We start from the raw sequence: 23,508 nt of genomic DNA on the forward strand, positions 1-23,508 counted from the left end.
TTTTAAGGTGCATCAATCAAAAACAAAGTATAAATATGTTACCCCCAACAAATACAAGTCGAGTGTGTACCTGTCGAATGCTCTACATGCACATGTACACAATTGAGGATTAGATGTTTGTCCCTCTATATAAACAGCACTTGTTCAAGCCACCTGATTGGTCACAGTAACATCAATTTGAATATTTGATTTGAATCAAGCTTGCTGATTGGTCCCAGTTACATCAATATGAATATTTGATTTGATTCAAGCTTGCTGATTGGTCCCAGTTACATCAATTTGAATATCTGATTTGAATCAAGCTTTCTGATTGGTCACATTTAGATAAGCACTGCATGTAGGGACATAAATCTAATCCTACAAAGAACATGAAATTGATCAGTATTTTCCAGATGCAGGGATAAAGTATATATATATATATATATATATACAGCAGTCTTCTTGAAACAAGTTTGTAGGATATGAATAAAATTTAATGAACTGATCCATCTGTATATTTATTTATATATATATATATATACACATATTAAAATAGGTTCTGGAGACAGTTTACGAAACTCTTTATAAAAGTATATGATATGTCATATCCTAGTTGACTTGAAGGTCCTAACACAAATGTGAAACTTATCCAATCTATATCATATGGGACATGTACATTCAATCAAGTACAGGAATTTACTTACAGCAATGCCCACTGACTCCATAATTGAGTAATTATTCAGGCCATAAATTATCTTAATTGTATTACCTGATTCAGGATAATAGCCATGCATATCGCTGCCATTTTTAAATGGGACAATTGCAATATGCATTGGCAAGACCAAAAAGTTTTGCTAATCATTTTAGAATTAGCACTTGCCTAGTTTGCATCAACATGATATTTTTGTTTAAAATCAGTCAAAATTCTTGAAAAGGGTTTAAATTTATTGGTCAATTCTTGGAGTAATATATCAAGTAATGAAGGCTGGTTTCTAGCATATTTATGGGGATATTTTGTTGTTGTTAAGGCACATTATGCCCATCCAATAGGGTTTCACATCCGTTATTTATAACCGCTACCAGATATCGAAGCCAATATCACCACATAATATATCACTATTATGATTCCTACAACGACATCTGTGACAATACCACCAATCAGCCCGGCCATAGCCCATTTCTTAGCAGATTGAGCGGACTCTTCTGCTCCGGGATTATCACCAGCTGCAAATCGGCTACGAACCTGTAACATGGAGAGAAGGACGGTATAATAAAATTGAAAAATTAGAAATTTGTAATGACATCTACTTTGTTGTTAGCTTAATGCAGATAAAAACAACTGCACAAGTTTAAGTAATGTACACATGTGATTCAGAGATGTAAGTAGCTGTTGAAAAAAACACCCTGAAACGATAAGAGTGAAGCGAGTAAGCCGAACGCTTGATCAGAGCACTATCTTTTTAGTAAACGCTAGGGATCAGGGAATGGGCTATAAGGGTATCAGCCCCCTACAAAAACTTTTTTTTTGCTCTTTTTATGATGAAATATCATAATCCACTTCCAGATATGTAAAAAAACGAAATCTGCAAGGTTTTTTCACCCCTTTCCTAACTTTGACTCGCCGTATCTCGAAATGGCTGAGTGCGACTTATCCTAGCTCCATTATTGATTGGTGGTTTGGTCGGGACACAGTTGGATAGTATATTGTCGGGTGTGTGTAGGGTAGGTGCACAGTGTGTCGATTGAAATTGGGTGTGTGGGTGTCCTCAAAGATAGCATTAAATGCAGAATGAGGTCCTGGTTTGCAGGTATTTACAAACAGGGTGTGGGAGTGTGTGTAAATTATTATTATTCACTGTTCTATCCTTACCTCAGATGATTTGACAATAGCCACTATTCCACAGGGCAAGCAGCAACACAATGTAACAAAAATTGCAAATATCATATGGTCTTGTGGTGGTGCTCCTTGTACGGTTCTTACAATCACTACTTGGCCTGGTGCCTGACCTGGCTGGCCCTATAAAAATAAAACAATATAATAACAGTGTGAAATAGGGTCAAATCTACACTTGGTAACTGAAACCTTTGTTTCCAAGATCATTTTCTCCAGGGTGGGGAGGGTACTCTGAAGAAAAGGGTAGACTCTACATATATGCCGCTGGTATGGATCACAATTGTACCTCTTATTATAACAATGGGTGTTTTTTCTCTCTGCATGTGGATGGGTTGGGGTTTTTTTTTATCACATTTGAATGTTACTTACAATGGGTAGTTGTTGTGGGTTTTTTGTTTCTAACACTATAGCAAAGTCCATTTTTGGAGGCTACTATATGAATGGGTCACATTGTTGGAGGTAACATTCCATGAATACAATTGTACTGGTCTCCCTGGAACCCCCAATAATATTAATATACAAAGATAATCATTAGAATCTAAATTATATACATTGTACAATAAAAATAATGAAACACAAATAATATACAAATGAGTGAATGTTCTTAGTCGTCCAGTAGTTTTCAACAGAGTTTTGGAAATAAATGTAATACTGAAACTACTTTTACAACTTTGCAGGCAACCGACCCACCAGAATGGTCACATGATAGATGGTTAGGTATCATTTTGATAGCCCAGTCCCCAGTGGCGTAGCTAGGTCTTGTGGCGCGCAGGGCTAAGGATACATACATGTAATGCAGGCGCGTAACAAGCGGGGGGACAGGGTGGACGAAGTCCATGGGCCCCGAGGGTTCAGGGGGCCCCGAGCACAAAAGCGAAAATTAAATAAGGGCTGATAATGGAGAGCAGGGCCGGATTTACCATTGGGCCAGATGGGATCGGTCCAGGGCGACCAAAATTTGGGGGCCCCAAAATTGCCCTATGCATCTTTCTTTTAATCCCAATAACAGCATGTTTTTGGCCAAAATAGGGCAAAGTTAAAATTTTCAGGCTTCAGCTGCATTCAAATAGCAAATTTCATGTTGATCTGAAGCTAAAATAGTCCAAATGTCCAAGTAACATCGGAGCAAAATATGTTATCCCCCCCCTCTATATTACGTAAATCAAAACTTGACCAATGACTTCCTCGGCACGTGAGTTCGAGGCCTCCAAATTTTGGCCTGGCCCAGGGCCCCCATAAGGTAAATCCCGCCCTGGTTAAAAGGGCCCGTACTGCTCCTTGTCCATGGGCCCCTGATGCTCTTGCTACGCCCCTGATGTAATGATGCCCCCACCCTCATTCTTGAAACAATTGCTTATTAATTTTGTTTTGAATATCGGTCTTAAAATCTTTCAAATGATTTTGTGCTTAAATGTGTGTGAAGTGTGCGAAAATTTTGAGTTTCATTGCTTGGAGGAGCGCAGAATCAATGCTGAATCGGTCAATTCCGCCCGCCCCCCGGGTGACGCCCAGGGCACATGCCCCCAACTACCCCCGCCACGGCACTGACTGCCGGTCCCATGCATGAACTTATCTCATGCATGGGACTATCATGTGACCAGTCCAGCAGGTCAGTTGTCTGATTTCAAAATGAAATGTAATTTGTTTTTAAGTTTTTCATGGCCTTATACAACACTAACCCATCTCCCAAACCTTAGTATAACTGTACAAACCCACCCAAGCCCAACTACATTTTTTGTAACCTAAAACCCTTGCACTAACCCTCAAAGGGAAATTAGAGATAAAATTAATTTCACCTAAAAATCGGACCTATATTTAGCATGTTTAGGATTCAAATTTCTAACCTGCAAGAAAAAAGCTGTAGCAAAATAATTCTTACCCAGAAGAAGGAATTTTGTTTGAAATGTCCAAAATTCTTTGAAAGGATTCTCTTTTATTTTATTAGCAATAACAAAATTTCAATTTTCACAAATTCAGTATGTTCCAGTGGGATTTTCCAATCTAAAAAAAAAATCGACCTACCGACCCAAAAAAATTTTGAGCTCAAAGGGCAATCAGACTTTTTTTTTTGGCCTTAGATTAGATTTTAGATTTATTTCCTAAACTCTGACATATAATATACAATTTGTGAATGTTCCTAACAATTCTGTCTGACAAAAATGTAGAACTTTCTGATGTTCATTGCATCTATTTAAAAAAATGTACTTCTTCATTAATCTTGACAGTGTACTTACAGCATACTGTGGTTGTCCAGGACCAGGGTACGGAGGTGGTTGACCAGCAGCATAACCCTGCTGTGGTGGGTAGCCTTGCTGCTGAGGATAAGCTTGCTGAGGGGGATAACCTTGCTGAGGGGGATAACCTTGCTGAGTGGGATAACCCTCCTGAGTGGGATACTCTGGTGGGGGAGGTCCAGGGTAGGCTGGATCCTGAGCAGGAGCTCTAGGGTATGCTTCTTCTGTAATGTAATAAAAATGTTAAAGAGTTAGAAACAAGGGAAAAAGAAAATCAACTCTGGCACTAACTATGTTCTGAGATTCAAAAACCCCGAGAAAAATACACCTAAATATTTTATTTATTGAATTTTTGGATTTAAAAAAATCTTATTGTTTTGCAAGATGAAATATCTTTTAACTCTAATCCTTTATTGAAACAAAAGAACAAGGTACCATATGGGTAGGTACATGTATGCCAACTAGATGTGGGGGAAAAGTAAAAACTATATAGTCATACGTACAGAATTTTGATTTACCTGGTGTTATCACCAGCAGAGCAAAATGCTCGGACAACATACTCGGACAACATACTACTACACAAATTTAAGTTTATAGCAATTTTTACAATGTAAACACGTATATGCTATAAATATCATAAGAACATTACAAATGTACTTAAATAAGTTTTCCCTAAAAATTGCTACCGTACACACATTTTTCAAAGTAAATTGAACCCAAGCTGGTCATACATCTAGACATCTATAAACATCATTAGGATTACACCCATCGAATATGTGTCATCGGCCTGGTCATAAGCCTTCAGACACACACATACATGTACACTGTTCTGCAGTAGCATGTTTTGTTGACATTTTTATAAATGTTTACATCCATGACAGTTCTAATGCCATCAACTGACAACTCAAATACAAAGGATATCAGTTGGCAATTTTAATGTTATGCAATAAAGTTTACAACACTATGAGTCTTACAATGAGCAGAAAGTCAAGCAGTATTCAGACTTTTTATTGTACGTAAAATATTGTATGTAACATACAATGTATCTACGTTGTTTAATCTATTTCCATTCTATTTCCAGTAATGTTGAAGTTCTAACGAATGTTTGATGACGTTAAATTGATAATATATTTCTACTAGATATTATATGTAACATATTATCGATTTTTCGTCATCAAACATTCGTTAGAACTTAACGCGGCTGTGTACTCTAGCCATTGTTTCTTTCTCAAAATTGAGGTTTTATGATATGTTTGTACCTTGTTATGTTTTTTATAAATACAAGGAATGAAAATCCAGATTTGTAAACTCCAACTGCAATATTTTAAGGATTTTATTTCACTATTCCACTCGTGTTTGAAATTGAAAAGGAAAGAAAATCTTTGTTGACCAGCAAGGTACACGCACAAGAACAACTCATCGCGTTGCGTGATCGCGCAATTTGTTAACGCACAAATACGCTGACGCTTATCTGCACGCTGCAAGCGCATCTTATGGAAACACCACGGAAGCAATGATTTCACAAAAACCTAGTGGTCAAATGGCTCCGTTTTAGCTGATAAAATGTGGGTTTTTTCAAGTTCTTTCCCCGATTTAAATATCAAGTTATGAATGGATTTCGCTCAAACTTCTCAAGGGGCTGTGGATTTACCCGATGTTCACGCAATATAAGTTACAAAAACGAAAACTGTCGCATTCTCCTGTGAGATTCGATGAAAGTGCAAAATGTGACCACTTTAAACTTCAACGGCCATTATTTCAATGTTCATTTTCTCGGTAAAATGACGATTTAGGTACTACGATAACTCAATAAATACAGCATCTATAGGTAAGCAAATATGATCATCGTAAAAAGTATGATCAACTCAAGAAACGGTTTTCTCATTTTTTTATATTTTGGTCTATTTCCGATTTTGGGCATCATTTTGGGCAAATAGGCGTTTTGAATTTTAAAAAGTTCATTTTGATGCCTTATATGGTCAATATCTCAAAAATAAGGCCAATATCAAAAAAGTAAAAAACCGCTTTTTGGAATGGAGCCTCAAGATTGAGCTAAAAACAAAATAAAATATTTTGGAAAGAGTGTTTTTTGTTATGATGTACCTAACAAATATTGCCAAAAACTCACCTTTTTGTGATTTTCTTCAAAATTGTTGTTTTTACCCCAAATCTGTATTTATATTAAGATTTATTGATGTCTTGCCTTCATAAAAATGTATACTTTTATATGTTTTGCACGAATAATTACAAAGTTATTGCACTTTTACTACATGCATGTCTGAGAGTACACAGCCACCTTAAACATTACTGGAAATATAATGGCAATAGATTAAATAACATTGATATGTTACATACAATATTGTACGTAGTAATACTCGGAGTCTGTGGTATTGATTACCTCAAGTGGCCTACTGTAGTAACCAGGTATGACCCTGTGTGATTTCCATGTAATTTTGCAATAACAAAACCATGTTTTCCTTGATTTTGGTATGAAATTGAGCAAATAAAATTTGGAGCTATTAAGGGCAACTAAAACTGATTTGAGGTAAGTTTTGTCTGTTTGGAATCTGTATTGACTATTCTGAGGGAATTACTGCAATGTAAACAAAATGGCCCCTATGAACATGGTGTACTGGTTTTCAGTACCCTGTTTTCCATGGGTGACTGTAGGAACCCATGGATTCGATCCATGTAGCGCCCTCACCGATGTTTGGAGATTTTCTTCTTGTTAATTTTCTTATTTACTCCCTTACTTTTTTGTTTCTACTATAAAACTGCAAGTGATGAAAAAAAAAACCATTCTTGGTTATCATTTAAAAACACACTGCAAACACTTTCAAGCTAGGGCTGCCTTGGGGAAATAACAAAAAATTTAGGGGCCTCATTATGATTTATGATGTGTTGACAAAGCTTTTGCAATTGCTGCAATTTTACATAAAAATGAAAAGTAAATTGGTAACAAATTAATGGTCGCATGTCATGAGGTGGTCCATTTTGTGTTACATGGTCAAAATGGTCAAAAATTTTTTTTTTAAATATGTTATAGATATTGTAAAACTACAACATCTCATACCATTTTTACCTCAAAAATGTTTATCGTTTTGGCGTAATTGCCTAATTAATAACTAGTTAGCCCATAGGCATAATGTAAATCAAAATTTTCAAATGCGTTTTTTCCAATTGGACCTTATTCACATAAAATACCCCACAACAAATGTCTGAAGTTGGATTTTGTCCAATGTGCTACAATGTAGGATAAGTTCACAACATAGTGATGCATCAGTCTCACCCTAAAAATTTATGTAATTGCGTTCACGATATACAGGGTGCGCCAAAAAAAAGTTGATATTTTTTAATTAAAATTTAATTAATCACTCACATTTTCCCAACACTACTTCCTAGCATTTTCAAAATGCAAAAATTAGTTTCCTTGTGCAATTTCCTTTCAGAAAATACATACATTTATCATGATACAGTGAATATTAAAGGAGATATGGACCTTTGCCATTTTTGCACGTGATTGCATTGACTTCTGTGCATTTAGAGGCAACCCGTGGTACAAAATGTAATGAGAAACTAATGTAGAATATGAAATTGATCAATTTTGAAGTCAATCTTGTTTCTTTGAGTAATTGGCTCTAAAATGAGACACTGAAAAGCTCAATATGACAAGGGGTTATGAAGATACAATAATTTATTCAAACCAACACTATGGAAATCTTACTATGCTAATAGTAGGGATAACCATCAAAATTTCATGTTGCCCCTATTGCTACAAAAGATCGTTTTCTGGATAGAACTCATCAATAGAAGTATTTTGGTGGTTAAATGGTCAAAATCGGTCAAAAACTTTTTGAATTATGAATTTTCAAAGTTTCCCATTCTGACCGGTCATTGGAACAAAATGAAATGACAAGGTCCAAAAATAGCAATTGGGAGCAAAATTGGCATAAGCATATATTTACCTTTATATATTTCCTTATTTTAACAATATATAATGCAAACATGAAACAACATATTGTAACGCGGCTGGGCCGCGGTGGTGAATACTGAGAATCCGGAACCTGGAACGACTGGACAAAAAGACAAACTGTACGAAATGCCATCTAAAATGGTGAACTATTCTTATTGAGCGAATTTCACTGGTTCTTAAAAATATTACTCATGGCGGAGCTTTAGGCCGATGCCAGCTTGTCTATCAGTTTGGCAATTGAGCAATTTAGGCCAATCAGAAGTCAAATTTCTTTGTGATATAAAAATCCATAAATAAATTCAGAAAATAATACTAGGCTTCAGCCTATTTAATTAATTTTGAAGTCACTGGCAGATTTTCCACGTACTTTCCTTGAAGTTCTTAAGATAGAACTGCACAATTGATAGAATAAACAGGAAGTTCCTTTTAATTCATAAAACGCACAGTGTGCCTTTAATCCATAACACCTAAATTCAGAGCTACCATCTGCATGGCATGCATGCACATCATAATGCAAGGCTAAGCTTAGCCTTTCTTGAAGACTAGAACTTCCCTTTTATATTCTATCGTAATTAAATTAAGATGATTAAACCATTGTTTTATCAGTCACGATGAACCAAGATGTCCAAGAGAAGCAGAAGGCCCAAGAGCCTAAGTAAGCTTAAACTTTCCAGGCCACCTACAGGCGCTAAAAGTCGCAAGGCAGCAGCCTAGGCCACCTAAGCTTACCGATTTATGACGATTTGTGACTGTAAAGATGCTAAAAATGGTGCAGTTCTATAGGCCTATCTTCGAGGGAGACAATTAAGCATTCATGGGAACCAAAAATTATTAAACTACGAAGTGGAGAAAGCTAGGCTAGCCTTGAAAAAGGCTCGAAGATGACAACCCACTTTACACTGCTGACATGGCTGCATGTCGTCTGCTACATTTTGACCATCATTTTGGCTGAAAGTTCCCATAAATTGCATTAAATGTCTTCCACATCGAAGCTGAAATTTAGTGAACCAATGTCAAGGAAAGCGAGGCTACGGCAGTGAGTGGCAATCACTTCCAATGCCCGATGAGTCTCATTTCAAATCTGCTGTGACAGAGCTGACCAGGGCGTGACTGCCCCTGGCAGCGTCAAACCAAAAAGTGAGCAATTTTGGCGAGCAGCCGCTTTTATAGTGAGCAATTTATCGCGAAAACACGCACAAAACGAGAGTTGAGTGAGCAAAAAAATCACTTTCCTTGCTCGCGAGCAATTTATCGTACTTTCTCGTGAGCAAGAAAACAGCACATTCTGCTCACGAGAACTCACTCACCGAAAAAGGTTTCTGATTGACTGAAAAACATGAAAAACAAACGCGGCGCAAACCCAGACAAGCGAGAATCTGACCATAGACATCCCCAGACGGGGTCGATCTCCAGAATGAAAAGCGAGTTGCCAGGGCCGCAAATTTGACAGAATCTTTAATAGATTCAGAGAATTACGCCCAAATCGACAAAGAACTGGCAACATGTAAACAAATCCAAAACTTTCCCAGATCGAAAATATGCACGAAACACATCATTTTAAATCAATTAATTTGAGCTGAAATTCATTTCAGATTTCAATAAAAGTCATTTTGATAGTATTTCCACCTGTGCTTTGCTATAAACTTTTATTAATTTGCACAATAAAAGAATTTGGATCATGAAAATCTGGCGACAAAATCAGTGACTGGTGAGTAATACAAATACTCTTCATTCAGTAAGCTTATAAAAATGCATGACCAGAACATCGAAATCGAGGACGAATCAAAATTGATAAAATTTGGTTATAAAAATCATGATAACTAGTCCAAGAGAGATAGGTACGTGTAACAATACAAAAATAAGACCATAAGCCTCACACGAGCTCAAATAACCAATTTTAGAGAATGAGCGAAAATCCATTTTCGTTACAATATTGTGAAAGTATCAAAGGGGTTTCTTATGAAATGGCACTTTACTAGTCAATGGCATAAATTATTTTTTCAAACCGAGGCATTGAAATCATGCATTTAGCGAACATTTGGCAAAAATCATCCAAGATGGCCGATATGGCACAAAATCAAAATTGCACTAAGTACAGGTGAACTTTTTTTCACAACCAAAAATGTCAATGTTATTGGGTTTAATATGACCAATTAGTAGGTGTATGCAAAGAAAATCTTAAGTGTCATTGAAGGTCATTGACTCATTCACAACAATAGAGGTTATCCACTTCACTCATCATGCTCATGTGTGACTTCTAACAAAAGGTGCTGGTTCCCGTAGTATTCCTTATTCAATACAATTCAATGCATGACCTCGAAATTAGCTGCATGACTTTCACGTAGTGCTGTAATCGATAAGCTTTCTGGGTATCGATATGTCGGGAGGCAAACATCCGACATGTCGATACTATTATCGATACTCACGCAGTTTGAAACACGGATTTGAGTTTACCAATTTTATTATCAGTAAGTTCCAGAAACAAGTTAACAACAAGTGTATTGAAGCCTAACAGCTAAAACTACATGGATCATGCATCAAACAAACGAAAGTGGTATTGCAAATCCGCAATTTTACATGACTTTGGCAATGTGTGCCATGTCGTTTGTGTATCGATACTGACATTGAGTGTTTCGACATGTCGGAAGTCTATGTATTTTCCGACTATCGATACTTACGACAATCGATTACAGCACTACTTTCACGGGCTATTTTGAAACAGTTATGGTTGCACATTCAGGTACTTCTTTTGAAAGTTCTAAACAAGGTATAGCCAGCAGCAAGTTGTAGATGGTATAGGCCTAAATATAAGAAAACGTTAAGGGTTGAAATCAGGTGAACAATACATCGAATGAGCACGAAACTTCACATTTATGTTCAGAAAGGTGTCTTCTTAGCATGATTCGAAAGGAGTATGGAAATTCCAAAGGGTAGCTGGTGATTTAATTTGTAACTCGAGATCTACTTGTTCAATTTTGTAACCTTTTTACAGAGGGTATGATAGAGGTATTACTGGCAACTCTGCCAAATTACAGCTCAGTAGGCCACGTTGTTCACCTGATCTTATTGACATGAATATTTTGTGCCATTCTTGAGCAGTGCTGAACTCAGCCACTGGCAATTAAGCGCACTGTGGCGATGGACCAATTTTGACTCGCACTTACAGGAAAATGAAATAAGTTATGTTGGTGTAATTTGCAAGATAGTTACAAAACATAATTGGCATTAACATCCTCAATTTTTACAGAAAAATTATGAAAAATAAAAGAATGAGCTCAATTTAGAAATGTCTGTGCAAGCAGTGCACAGTTGAGCTCCCTGCATGTCTATGGGAGTGTTCTAATCAAGTTGATGGTTCATTGGTCATCCCTACTAATAGTACTCCTGATCCACGTGCTCCTCCACCCCATCAATTTTCAATTCCAGCTGATGCCATTTATTTAGTTTGACTCACTTTTCAGTACTAGTTTACACAGTTTTAGCCCTATTCTTTAGCTCTAAAATGAGACCCAAAGTAGCTCAATAGCACAAGGGGTTGGTTCAATATCAGGGTTCACAGTTTATCGCGTTTTCGCGTCCAGGACGCTTTTTGAACACACTGGACCCGGAAAAAGTAAGATTATGTAACCTGAATGGGTCCAGCAGGCTGTGCTTGGACCCGGAAAAAATCCCATCCAAGAAATAGAAAATGTCATCATAGATCGTCATTGTGCGATAACCCAGCTCTCAATCGGCTCACAGCACATTTTTAAACAACTTTTCATTCATAAATTACATACATGTACAATTACAAATATCGCTGCAACCAGAGTCTTAGCCAGAAATCAGAAACCACCCGTCCAAGCAGATACCAAAATTTGACCCTCAAATCTAAAACAACTTGTCTATACCCATGGAAGGGTCACTGGGGTCAAATATGTCCTGATTTGGCCTTTACATGTCACTCTGAATTAGCCTCAAGTTCATATAACCTTAAAATCATCTGTTTTAGAGCTATCACATATCTGTAAAATTCATTAAATCCACCCGTCTAAAATTAGATCAGCCCATCTTAAAGACAGGTGGACGCATGGCTGGCTAAGACCTTGGCTACAACCATGATACACACCTCATCGCTATTTCATGCACAGATATTTGATCAGTGATACGAGGGGAACTGTGGAAGAGGTTGACTTGCGATATTTTTTCGGATCGTGCAAATATTATGTTACAATAATACTGTCAACAAAACAGGGTCAATTCCTGGTGACATCGCGAAAACATGTTTTTGCAGTAGTTGTATTATATTTCAACCGAGCAAATATATAACAAAATAACCAAATAATTAGATGATTAAAGTAGTGCATGTTATTAGGTAGTACCGTAACCACCCGGGTATAAGCCCACCTTCAGGTATAAGCCCACCCCCTATTTTTCAAAACATTCTAGGAACAAGGGTGCACTCGGCTATAAGCCCAGTACTAAATTTTGGCCAAGTTCTTAAATCAAATCAATGCTTTTCTCTCACATTTAAGAACAAATAAAAAAATATATCAGCTGATAATTAACATTCCACACTTAGAATGTTAAGAAATTGACATAGATGATAGAAATTACTGGTACATTGGGCATACAAATGGGGATGATTCCCGGGACGATTTTTCTTATTTCTAAATTCAAGTACTAGCCCCTCCCCGGGTATAAGCCCACCCCCATTTTGAAGTGAAATCTGCTATCTAGGGGGGTGGGCTTATACCCGAGTGGTTACGGTAATTGTAGTTCTTTATGAGAAAGTCGGCCGATCGCGGAAAGTCTCTTTTTACCCAGTAATTTGACTCGACTTTGGTAAGTTTTGGGTGCCAAATTCGGCATACTTTCATATTTATCGTTTGCGCCAGTAGGCCCCACTGAAAATACATTTCCGGGTGTTTCAGAAGTTTCGTACATAAGTACAAATTGGACCTACAAAAATCAATTTGGGACTCGCAAATTTCAACTAAATGGGATCTGAATGGGTCCAGCATAAAAAAGTGGACCCGGTTATTTGAGAGCAAACTGTGAATCCTGTTCAATATGACATTTTTCATTCGCCTACATTCGGAAAATTGTAACACCTCCACCTTTATTGAGGTACCAACTTGTGACATGCGACCTAATAAATAATAAGGGCCTCCCTCGCCAAATTTGGAGAAAGTCCGGACAATTACATGTACATGTATGGTAAAGTACCGGTATAATGACTACATGTAAGGCCAATGGAACTCGATTATTAGTTTCCGATTGGATGTTTGAAAAAAAGGACGAGGTCGCTATTTCATTATTCATTATTCGGTCTCTTTTCATTATCCATTATGTCAACAAAATCAATGATTTTATGAACAGCTTTATCCAAATTTAGGTTCCCCACCAGTACCAAAGTATATATTGTTGATGAAAGACCATCTCAAAACCGGTATTAATGCTTAGAATTAGATCATCTTTACAGACATTTTGCAACAGATTGAGAAAAGATTTGAATTTATTTTCATTAAAATGAAAAGAAATTTGCAATTTTTGTAATCATTAGAAACATGATGAGGTAATCCTTAAATTTCCATTATTTACTACATCCTCTACCCTACAACTAAGAAAAACTGCTGATTATGATCAGCAGGGGATGTCGAACATTTTGAGAGTTTCAATTTTGATTATTTCCATTTCAATTTTCAGATCATTGACTTTTTATGAAAATAATGAAAGTTTTGGTCAAATTGAAAAAGTGATGCGGGAGGTCAATAGGAAACTAACAATCGAGTTCCATTAGCCTAAGGCCCCTAACAGTCAATTTTGAGTTTCCCATCACATAAATTTCTGAAAACAAGTGAGGTAACTTTTTCATTATTCATTATTTGTCTGCCTTTCATCATGTTCATTATATGACCAACACGCATGTAAAATGTGTTGTTATTTGTCGCTCACTCACTTGAAGATGGATGTTTAGCCCAAATGAGATTCAAAAGTATTATTACAAAGAGTCTGCAAGGTTGACAGCAAAATGTATGTTTTGATTTTGATTTTTCCACAAAAAATAAAGGGATATTCATAATTTTTTTTGCAAATATAACCAGTTTTTATTGGTATTTTTGGAAAATCACAATAATGAATTCAAGTGAGGGTCAGAAAATGAAGTGAGGGCAGCTGACGGGAAACTCAAAATCGACTTTCCTTGGCCTTTAAATGTAATTTACTTGGGCTTGGCCTTGAATTGATTTTACCTGTCCTTGTTATTTCTATTTTATTTTTAAAAAGGACAAAAACTCTTCTTGACAGGTTTTATTTAATATTTCAAGATACTTTTGTATCAAGATTCATCATGCTCAAGGCATGCCACTCATCTGCATGATCATGTATCAACAGTATCATCATCATGTGATGATCATGAATGATGGTATTTTTTGGTAAGCTTAAATTATAATGTTTCATCATGCCTCGTACCAACCTTTCTTGGTGTCCTCCATCTGATTCTGAAGCTGTAGTTAAAAACAATCAATCAGATCCTTCTTGAAGAACGATGCGTTTGTCTTTTGTACCAAAGTATTGTCAATAAAACAACTTTTCCCTACGTTATGTTGATCTTGAATGTGGTATTGATTCACGGTCATTCACCAGTTATTTATTTACGTCAATGTATAAAATACCCGTTATTGAAGTGGTTCCTTCAGCGGCAGCTAGCTATAAACACAAAAAATAACGGGAGCCAGCGTGCAACGTGATCTTACCTATTTCCCGTTTTCAGTAAGGAGAACTGCGGAAATGATGCCACTTTTTATATATTTAGCTTATATTTTGGGATTTTCCAGACTTTCACTGCCACATGATCATGATGATTACTCACGTCACGGTACCCACACACCCACATATTAGGCCATGTCAATCATGTACAGATTTTTTTGTTTTTGATGTGCAACTGTTTGTTTAAATGCAAATGTTCGTTTAAATGTTTCTTCTTTATGACTGAACATGAACATTACAAAAAGCTACAAAAATGCATAAGTTTATAACTTGAACTCCCGGCTTGAACCTCGTTTGGAGTTGTAGGCCCGAATTGTAGGCCTACATAAAATATAAGCCAAGGTCATTCATGGACCATCTAAAATGATTTTTACAAAGACCACAATTTTATAGGAATCAATCTAAACAAATTGAACAATTATAGTATCAGTGACATGGATTTTTGAATTGACTCTTACCATTGACTAAAGTCAAGAAAAATCACAATATTTGCTGTTATCAAGGTTACCACTGAGAAAATGATAAAACTTAGCCAACATCTGCTCACAATACCTACCATGGCCTACCAGACCCGTTAGCAGGATTTATTTTATTTTATTTTTTGGGGGGGGGGCTGATTTTGAAACAGTTTTTTTCCTCTTCAAAATTTGGACACCACCAGCCCCCTCCCACCTGGTTACGGGTCTGACTCTTAGGCCTACTCTTTTTTGGCAATCAAAAGGAGTGATTCTCAATCTTTTACAGATTAAAATTAGGAGCATTATTCTTTTCAATCTAATTTTCACTCAGTAGAAAGGATTGATATTCAATCTTTTGAAATCCTTTCCAATTGAAAAAAAAAGATTTTTTTTAACAGAGTGAATATTTTCAATCTTTTTTCAATAATTATTGGAAAGAATTTGTCCCTAATATGAGCATTCAAAACACTGAAAAACAATGGAAATTAATCCTTTGTACTGAAAATTAAATCGAAAATTATTTGCTCACGACTTTAATCGCTAAAAGATCATTCCTTTGATTGATTAAAAAAAATGAAAATTCAAATCATGAATCGAATGTACATAATGAGTCGAAAAACGATTTGTCCAGTTCAGGATGGTTACGGTTAAAGATTGAAACTTTTTGATTGAATATTCGATCGGGCAATTTACTCTCTAAATGTAAAAGAGTGAATTTCCACTAAAGTTCAAGGAGTTGAACGAAGGACAACCCGTTTTTGAGTGGAAAACACTCTTAAATTAAAGAAAGTACATTTTCTTTAGACAATATTCACTCTTTTCAGAGAAGACCCCCCATACTTTTGTCTTTCAATCCTTTTAGAATACAATGTTTCCACTCAAGAAGGTGTTGTTCCCAGGGCAGGGGCGGTTATCTTCCTTTTCACTCTCTCACTCTTTTTTTTATTTCACTCTTTCCACTCGGACTCGGTGTAGGCTACATTTAGGCCTAGGCCTACTTTAAAGGGCATATCTATTGCAAAAACAAGTTAAACTCCATTCGAAGAGAATTATTACATTAAAAGTTGACACTCGTTGAAATTTTTTTATGCGTATTTCTCCTGAAAAAGGAGAAATTGTGTTGGTAAAGTTCGGACTCGTACGAGTCCTTCCCCGTTCGAAGCGAAATTAATTTTCAAGGCAGCGGGCTGATGACGTAAGTAAATGAAGCTAAATGAAGCGGACACTATATATATAGCTATGATTGATCACGATAACACATGAGCTCAAAGAGCTCTTTTTATGTTCATTTATGCACTGAGATCATCTAGATGATCTATGATTCATGTAAAATGCGCGTTAGCCATATCCGGTACCGTCTCATTGAAATTGTTTATTAGCATAATAAATACAATATTGATCACTGAGAGATAGTATAGGGCCTACTAATCTCAGATTGATCACGCTGAAATTCTAAGCTCAATTTTTTAAAATATTTTTTAGTCCAAATATTTCTCATGTTGTTGATAATGAATTGTAATATCACAATTATATAAAAAAGAAGCGGCTGATTTTATCCATGTTTAAAAACCATTTGTAATAGGTCTACCCGGGGAGGCCTACTTGATTCAGAGTGGGTTTTTTCTGAGAACAACAACAGTATAGGCCTACGTTCCGTTCTGTGCAAAGCATGAAGCAGGCACATCTCATTTAGTCTTCATTGAGTCAACTTCTAGGTCAAATCTGTCTTGTTCGAAGGAACTCACCGCTTAAGTTGTTTTTTGCTGAATATCAATTTAAACGTCTTATTTTCTCAAAAAAGAAGTCATTTTCATTGTCCTCATAATATTAGGCCCTTTACAATTGATTCTTAGTTTCCTGTTTCGCATCCAAAGTAGAGAATTGCAAAATATTTAATTATTTTATTTATATTTTGGATTTTCTCTTTTAAAATAACTTTTAATGACTCCCATTTGCTACTTTCTGACTTTGATCATATCAACTATAATGATGAATAAACAAAGAACATACATCTACATCTAAAGAAATACTGGACAGGACCAATTGGTATCGACGTCCAGACATAAATCAAACATAGTTGTAAAATAATTAATTGCATGTTCCTTGTCAAAACGGGTTGATGTAGGTTCCGACCACTTGTTTTAAAATAAAGAAAATAATAGATAATTAATAATTAATAATTAAAAGTCACCTCATCCCTTATTTTCAACGTTAACCATGAAACAGGAAACTAAGAATCAATATTTTGAAGGGCCTTAATAGCTTGCCAATGATATGATGCTGTCCGAGCAATATATTACCATAAAATGGGGTAACTTCGGTCAGCGGGGTAACTTTGATCTGTCAAATATATTTTTTGAAATGGTCATATTTCCGTACAGCAATATTGTTTTTAGTCATATTTGTTGTCAATTTGTTAAGAAATATACTTGGAAGAAATAACAGTCGCTCATGTCCAATTTCTTCGAAATTTACTAAAAATTTTGATTTTGACCAAAAATGAGCATTTTTTCAGAAAAAATAAAATCGATATTTGTGAGCAAGGATGTGTGCTTGATTAATTTTGCAAGGGTCAAATGTCACAAAAGATCAATTTTTTGATTTTTTTCTTCATGGAATGTAATACTCTGACCAAAGTTGCCCCAAATGCGGGGAAACTTTGGGCAGGCTATTTTTAACCCCTAGGGCACCCTTACAAGCTCTTACAAAATTATTGAAAAATCTTTTTCAACTTCAAGGTATAGAAGGGAACCCTAATGTCATAAAAAAGAGTTAATTAGAAATATAATTGGTTTTGTTTGGAAGCAGTGGTGGTTTAAAAACTATGAAAAGTGGCACAAAGTTTATACCCCATTTTACGGTACCGGTAGGCCCTATATAGCCTATAAAAATGACCTTTGAGAGAAAGCACCTGGTGAATATTGAATTTAAGATGAAATCAGAAAAAAAAATCCAACATAAAATAGGAGGAATACTTGTTTCTTTTTCAGATAAAAAAAAAATAAAAGGGATCACCGTCATTGAAGCATCAAAAGATTTGGCCAATATGGGGCTCGAACCCATGACATTCGCGTTATTAGCACGACGCTCTAACCAACTGAGCTAATCGGCCAGTTGCGCTCTCTGTGGAAACTACAACACTTTATACTAAAATACAGGTAAACAACATTAATAAAATTGGAATTAAAGAAGAAATGTAACTTCAAAAATATTAAATCAAGTTTAAAAAGGAATAGAAAATGTTAGATACAGAAATTGATAATTTCCTTTGGTGAAAAATGATAGATTTATAATTTTCCTTGCACACCTCTTTGTCAGTTTGGCAACGCTACAGAATTAGTATTATGCCTAATACATGGTGACGCATTGAATAGGATAGTTGTGGGGTTGAGAATATTAATGTAAACAGTTTATTGGTGATGCCATATTGAGTAAAAAATAGTTATTTTAATGATTGCTAAGGGACCGTGCAATATTAATTATGAGCCCTTAGTAGGGAGGGTAAAATATTGGGAGGGCAAATTTTTTATGGCCAGCCGAAGGGGGAGGGGGGATTTCTGGCACACATTCATTTATTTAAATAAAATGCTCTAAAGGGCTTAGGGGTTGTGCAATAATTATGTGTACCCCGGGGTGCCAATTCTCAAAATGGTCTGTCAAAAATTGCTTCCCCCCCCTTTTGCTGTGCCAACAAATATTTGCCCCCCCCCCGCCCTTACACATGCAAGATTTTGGGGAACCCAAATGTCTTATCATATAAATGCGAGCGCAGCGAGCAGGAAATTTTGCATATTTGAATGTGTTCCTAACGCTTCCCCCCCCTTTTCGACCTGCCAAAAATGCTGCCTCCCCTTTTGGCCCGCCAAAAATCTTTGCCCCCCCTATGATTCACCACCCCAGGGGTACACATAATTATTGCACCACCCCTTAGGAAAACAGTAAACGTTAGGCCTGTTATATGCAAATTTTAATATCTAGACCATTTTTAGCCGCCAGTGTTTTTGCGAGTGAGAGGCCATCGACGCAGGGCGCATTAGACTCAGGCGTGACCTCATCTCCTCAGGCATGCTCTATAATTGTGGTTCATGTTTTTTTATGTATATTTTTATATAAAGGCCAAGTCAAATAACATAGATTTTCAAATATTTTTGTTATTTTTCTTTTGCTCCCTTACTTTCTTTCTAAAATTTTTGTGATGAAAAGACATGTTTATACGAAGTTCCGGTTATCATTTATAACACATTGCAAACGGCACTTTCTTCAAGTTAGGGGTATTGTTTTTGGGAAATAGTAAAAATATGTAGGCCTAGGCCAACCCCAGGCCAATGTTCCAAAGGAAATTAATTCAAAGAAAGATTAAAAAGGAACCGTGTCGTTTTCCATTTCAAAACTGTTCAATTTCTCCAAAAGCTGAAGGGGTTTAAATTTTAAAGTGAAAAGTCCCGTATAAAATTCCACTTTTTTTGTGGATGTAAGCGATTTTTGACAATTTTGCACCCCCTGCAAAAATCCTGCACTGAGGGGTGGCCACGGTGCATTGTGCAATGATTATATTTCTGGGTTGGGATTGAATTCAGACTGGGGCAAAGAATTTTTGACAGGCCAAAAGGGGGGGGGGGCTGGGGTGATTTTTTTTTTTGGGGAGGGGGTCAGGTCGAAAGAGTTGGACGATTTTAGGCACAGATATTTTGGGCGGCTCCGTTTCAATACCTTAAAATTCAAATATTTATGTAAAATTTAAGGTTCCGAAATTAGGGTTCACAAAATCTGGGGGAAAACTATAAAGAGAGGGATTTTGAAGTTTTCAATTTTGATAGTTATTTACATCATAAACCGACTGGCAACCCTGACACAAATCGCTGATCCGTTGCGCAAGGAAGACCGAAGACAACGATATCGCCGGAACATTATTAGGCAACAATAAATAGGTGAAAATGTGATTGGATATTTGTGCAATTATGGGTTTGAGCTCTGTAAGGTGAAGACAACAAAATGGAGCAACAGTGGGATACAAGAGAGCAGGAATTCCACGATACAGTTCGTGAATACTTGGTAAGTTTTATTAGTACACGTATGATGATGGGATCACACTTTCAGCATGTTCAGCTGTTAGTGTTCCGATACAATGGCAATGTTTTGGTTGTGGTTTTGTGTGGGTGGGTGTTTGTGTGCATGTCTGAATCTGAAGAATATTCTCAACCGTGCGCTTCTCATTCGAAGCCAACCGAGAAGATATGGTATGCACAAGAATATAATAAGTCCACGTCTTTTCGCTAGCCCGAGGTACTCACACCTCCTAGTTTGCAACACAAACTTAAAAAACGGGCAAAACAGACACATCGACCGTTTATCGGTATGACATTTTCGTATTGGTGCTGCCCTATCTAAGTTTGCACTGAAGTGCCATCTCAGTTTTGGTGCGCCGATGTGGATCATTTGTTAATGAATTTTATTTATTCTGGATAAATAATGGAGTAATTAATTACAATTTCAAGCATAGGAAGTACAAGAAGCTGTGTAATTTAGGTAACCTAGGCCTGCTAAGAATACGCGATTTTGGAGGCCAAAAAACGCACCCGATTTTCCAAAAACGCAAAAATCCGCGATTTCCGCCAAAAACGCAAAATCTAAAAAAAAAAAAATTTTTTTTTTTTTTTGCGATTTTAATTTTTTTTTCGCGGATTTGGAGAGTCCCTGGGCCTAACATCAAGTGCTACCATCATTGGAAAAAATTCTGGAAAAAATTAAAAAAAAAAAAAAATTAAGAAAATAAAAAAATAAAAAATTGCGTTTTTTAAAAAATATTTTATGGATTTAGAGAGTCCCTTGACCTAGAGTGAGGTACTGCAATCATTTGTGGTTGATTAAAAAAATTGGAAAAAGATACAAAAAATTACAAGTTTGTATCCAAATGGGACCGATTTGTAACTTGTGTTCACTGCATAGTCTATTGAAGATATAAAAATGCATTGGTCTTGTACACAAGTCTATATCTTAGATAGATTTTGAAGTGAACACAAGTTACAAATTGGTCCCATTTGGATACAAACTTGTAATTTTTTGGTAACCTTTTTTCCAATTTTTTTTTTTTCATTTTTTTTTTTAATGATGGTAGCACTTGATATTAGATCCAGGGACTCTCCAAATCCATGAAAAAAAATTTAAAATCATAAAAAAAAATTTTTTTTTTTTTTTTATAGATTTTTCAAAAATGTCAAAAAACGCAATTGGAGCCAAAATACGCAAATTGCGGCGCAAATAACGCAATTGCGTATTCTTAGCAGCCCTAAGGTAACCTAGGCAAACCTTAGTTAACGCATTTACTAGTCAGCGAATTCGCTTGAGACCGGGGCCCCTAACACAATGCATATTTACATAGAAATTTGAATTTTTTTCGAGAATAGGTGGGTGAAGGAAACCTACATAAATATGTTTTCTATACTTCATTTGACCCAAATATATGATTTTTATGGTGATAATCAAGTCGCACATGGAATTTTAGAGGATTTTGATAGCAGTTCCATTAAAAAAAGCTGCTATCGCCATGAGACTAAGATCTAGAAACACCCCCGTTATGCCGTTTTGGGGAATTTTGCTAGCTGAATCTTTTTGATGAAAGTCAATCTTTGACAAGATGTAACTTTGCTCCGGAAAGTGCTATGAAAAAAAGGTTTTCAGTTTTGGCTTAGTTTACTCAAGGGCTTTAATTTGATATATAAAATGATGCAATTTGATGGCAAATTTGAATTCACCTAGTATACCTATGTAATTAATATTATGACACACATGCAACTATTTAAGCTACAGTACAGGAGCCTTGTATTTTTTAGTGCAACGTTGCACTAGCTTTTTGTATACACTTCATCCCATACCGTTGTGCAGAGCTACTACGGTATGGGTTCCTCGTACTACACACCTCCGTCACTACGATTTCCACTGACGAAAGTCTGAGACTCCTGAGCATATCTGGTCCAGGGTACACATAAAATACCACTTTTTCTCATAAATGGCCATGCGTTTTGAGGTGGGCCCATTTCTGTTTCACCGACTGTTTTTCCAAAAATTGTGCCGTTTTCGGTTCAATGAAGTATATTTTTAATGTTTGACATCCTACACCCATAAAAGTATACATTTTTCAACAGGAAATTGTCTCAGGAGTTCAAAAATACAATTAAAAAAAGCATAGGGTGTAGTCATAAAGAGTTAGAGATCAAAATATCTTGAAAAAATTAGAAAAAACGTTATATTTTAAAATTTTCAGTAAAGAAACAACCATACACCCTATTGAAATTTAACCTGTATTTTTCAATTCTCCTCAGTTAGACCTTTCCAGTGATATATAACTTGTTAGGTGTTATGTTTGGTAAAATAATTTTGTGCGATCATTTTTTCAGATAAAATTTGAGTTGCAAATTTCCAGCGATTTTTGATGTATATTATATAATCTCAAAAATTGAATAGTAAATTGCTTTATAACATATTCAAACTACTTTATATTTGCAAATAAGTGACACTAATAAATGCATAAAATCAGTTACATTGCTTTAAAAAAATGAAATGCACCGACTCTCACTGAAGTGCTGGTGGGTATCGTATCATGGCTTAAATTACCAGCCAACCAAAAAACTTTGCGAACATAGTTTGGGACAATTTCATGAATTTAAACAATATTTACAACTTTAAAGCTATAACACAAAAACAACAGTTACTGATGAATACAGTTTAGACTCATCTTAATAGCAGCAGAAGAACATAAAAATTGGATGAAATTATACCCCAATATGTCCTCATGATCTACATTCTGAAGAACTTGCAACTTAACAGTTATTGGTACTGGGTTGAATACACTCCTGAGGAACAAAAAATTGCTTTGACAGTTTTTGTGTCCTTTTAAGAAAGGTGTCCTCTGGTAGTCCTTTGAAAACTAATAAAATGTCCTTAAAGTTAAAGCACCTTTGTGCCAGCCAAATATGTGTGGCCATATTGTGATGCGGTGGCTTCAAGTCATACATATGTTATGTACATGTATGTACATTCTCTGATATGACATGCAGAAGAAAAAATGAGTCCATAAAGGAGCATAATGTACCCGTAATGTTCAAGAATTGTTTCAATTTGCAGAAACATATCTAATCGCACGAGAAATAAGCCCAAGTGTAGAACTGTCACAGAGGTGATTTTTTTATGTTGAGAAAAATGTTAAAAGACAACAAATGGATA

At 36.0% G+C, this 23,508-nt stretch overlaps 2 protein-coding genes and 1 non-coding gene across 3 annotated transcripts in view; 1 reads left to right on the forward strand and 2 right to left on the reverse strand.

Annotated features, from left to right (window-relative positions):
- Positions 1 to 508: 508 nt before the first annotated feature.
- LOC140141983 (uncharacterized) lies at positions 509 to 14,688 on the reverse strand. The gene is made up of 4 exons (XM_072163881.1): positions 14,538 to 14,688; positions 4,108 to 4,331; positions 1,850 to 1,996; positions 509 to 1,222 (listed from the first exon to the last, which is right to left on the reverse strand). The coding sequence occupies exons 1-4, from the start codon at positions 14,554 to 14,556 to the stop codon at positions 1,043 to 1,045; spliced, it is 570 nt and encodes a 189-aa protein (XP_072019982.1). The 5' UTR covers positions 14,557 to 14,688; the 3' UTR covers positions 509 to 1,042.
- A 3,638-nt stretch (positions 14,689 to 18,326) lies between these two features.
- Positions 18,327 to 18,400, reverse strand: Trnai-aau (transfer RNA isoleucine (anticodon AAU)). Its single transcript has one exon. It is a non-coding gene; the product is annotated as a tRNA-Ile (tRNA).
- Positions 18,401 to 20,129: 1,729 nt separating this feature from the next.
- LOC140141984 (protein LMBR1L-like) overlaps positions 20,130 to 23,508 on the forward strand; it is a 32,180-nt gene continuing 28,801 nt past the window's right edge. Inside the window, exon 1 of the mRNA XM_072163882.1 lies at positions 20,130 to 20,340. Within this exon, the coding sequence (XP_072019983.1) occupies positions 20,281 to 20,340 (60 nt within the window). The 5' untranslated portion in view covers positions 20,130 to 20,280. The remainder of the gene's footprint in view (positions 20,341 to 23,508) is intronic.

The sequence above is a fragment of the Amphiura filiformis genome, chromosome 20, assembly GCF_039555335.1.
Source record: "Amphiura filiformis chromosome 20, Afil_fr2py, whole genome shotgun sequence".
Classification (NCBI taxonomy): domain Eukaryota; kingdom Metazoa; phylum Echinodermata; class Ophiuroidea; order Amphilepidida; family Amphiuridae; genus Amphiura; species Amphiura filiformis.

Coding starts and splice junctions, on each gene's coding strand:
- LOC140141983 (XM_072163881.1), bottom strand. Junction 1,997..4,107: donor CTGGACAACCACAGTATGCT/GTAAGTACACTG, acceptor TTATTTTTATAG/GGCCAGCCAGGTCAGGCACC. Junction 1,223..1,849: donor CTATTGTCAAATCATCTGAG/GTAAGGATAGAA, acceptor TCCATGTTACAG/GTTCGTAGCCGATTTGCAGC.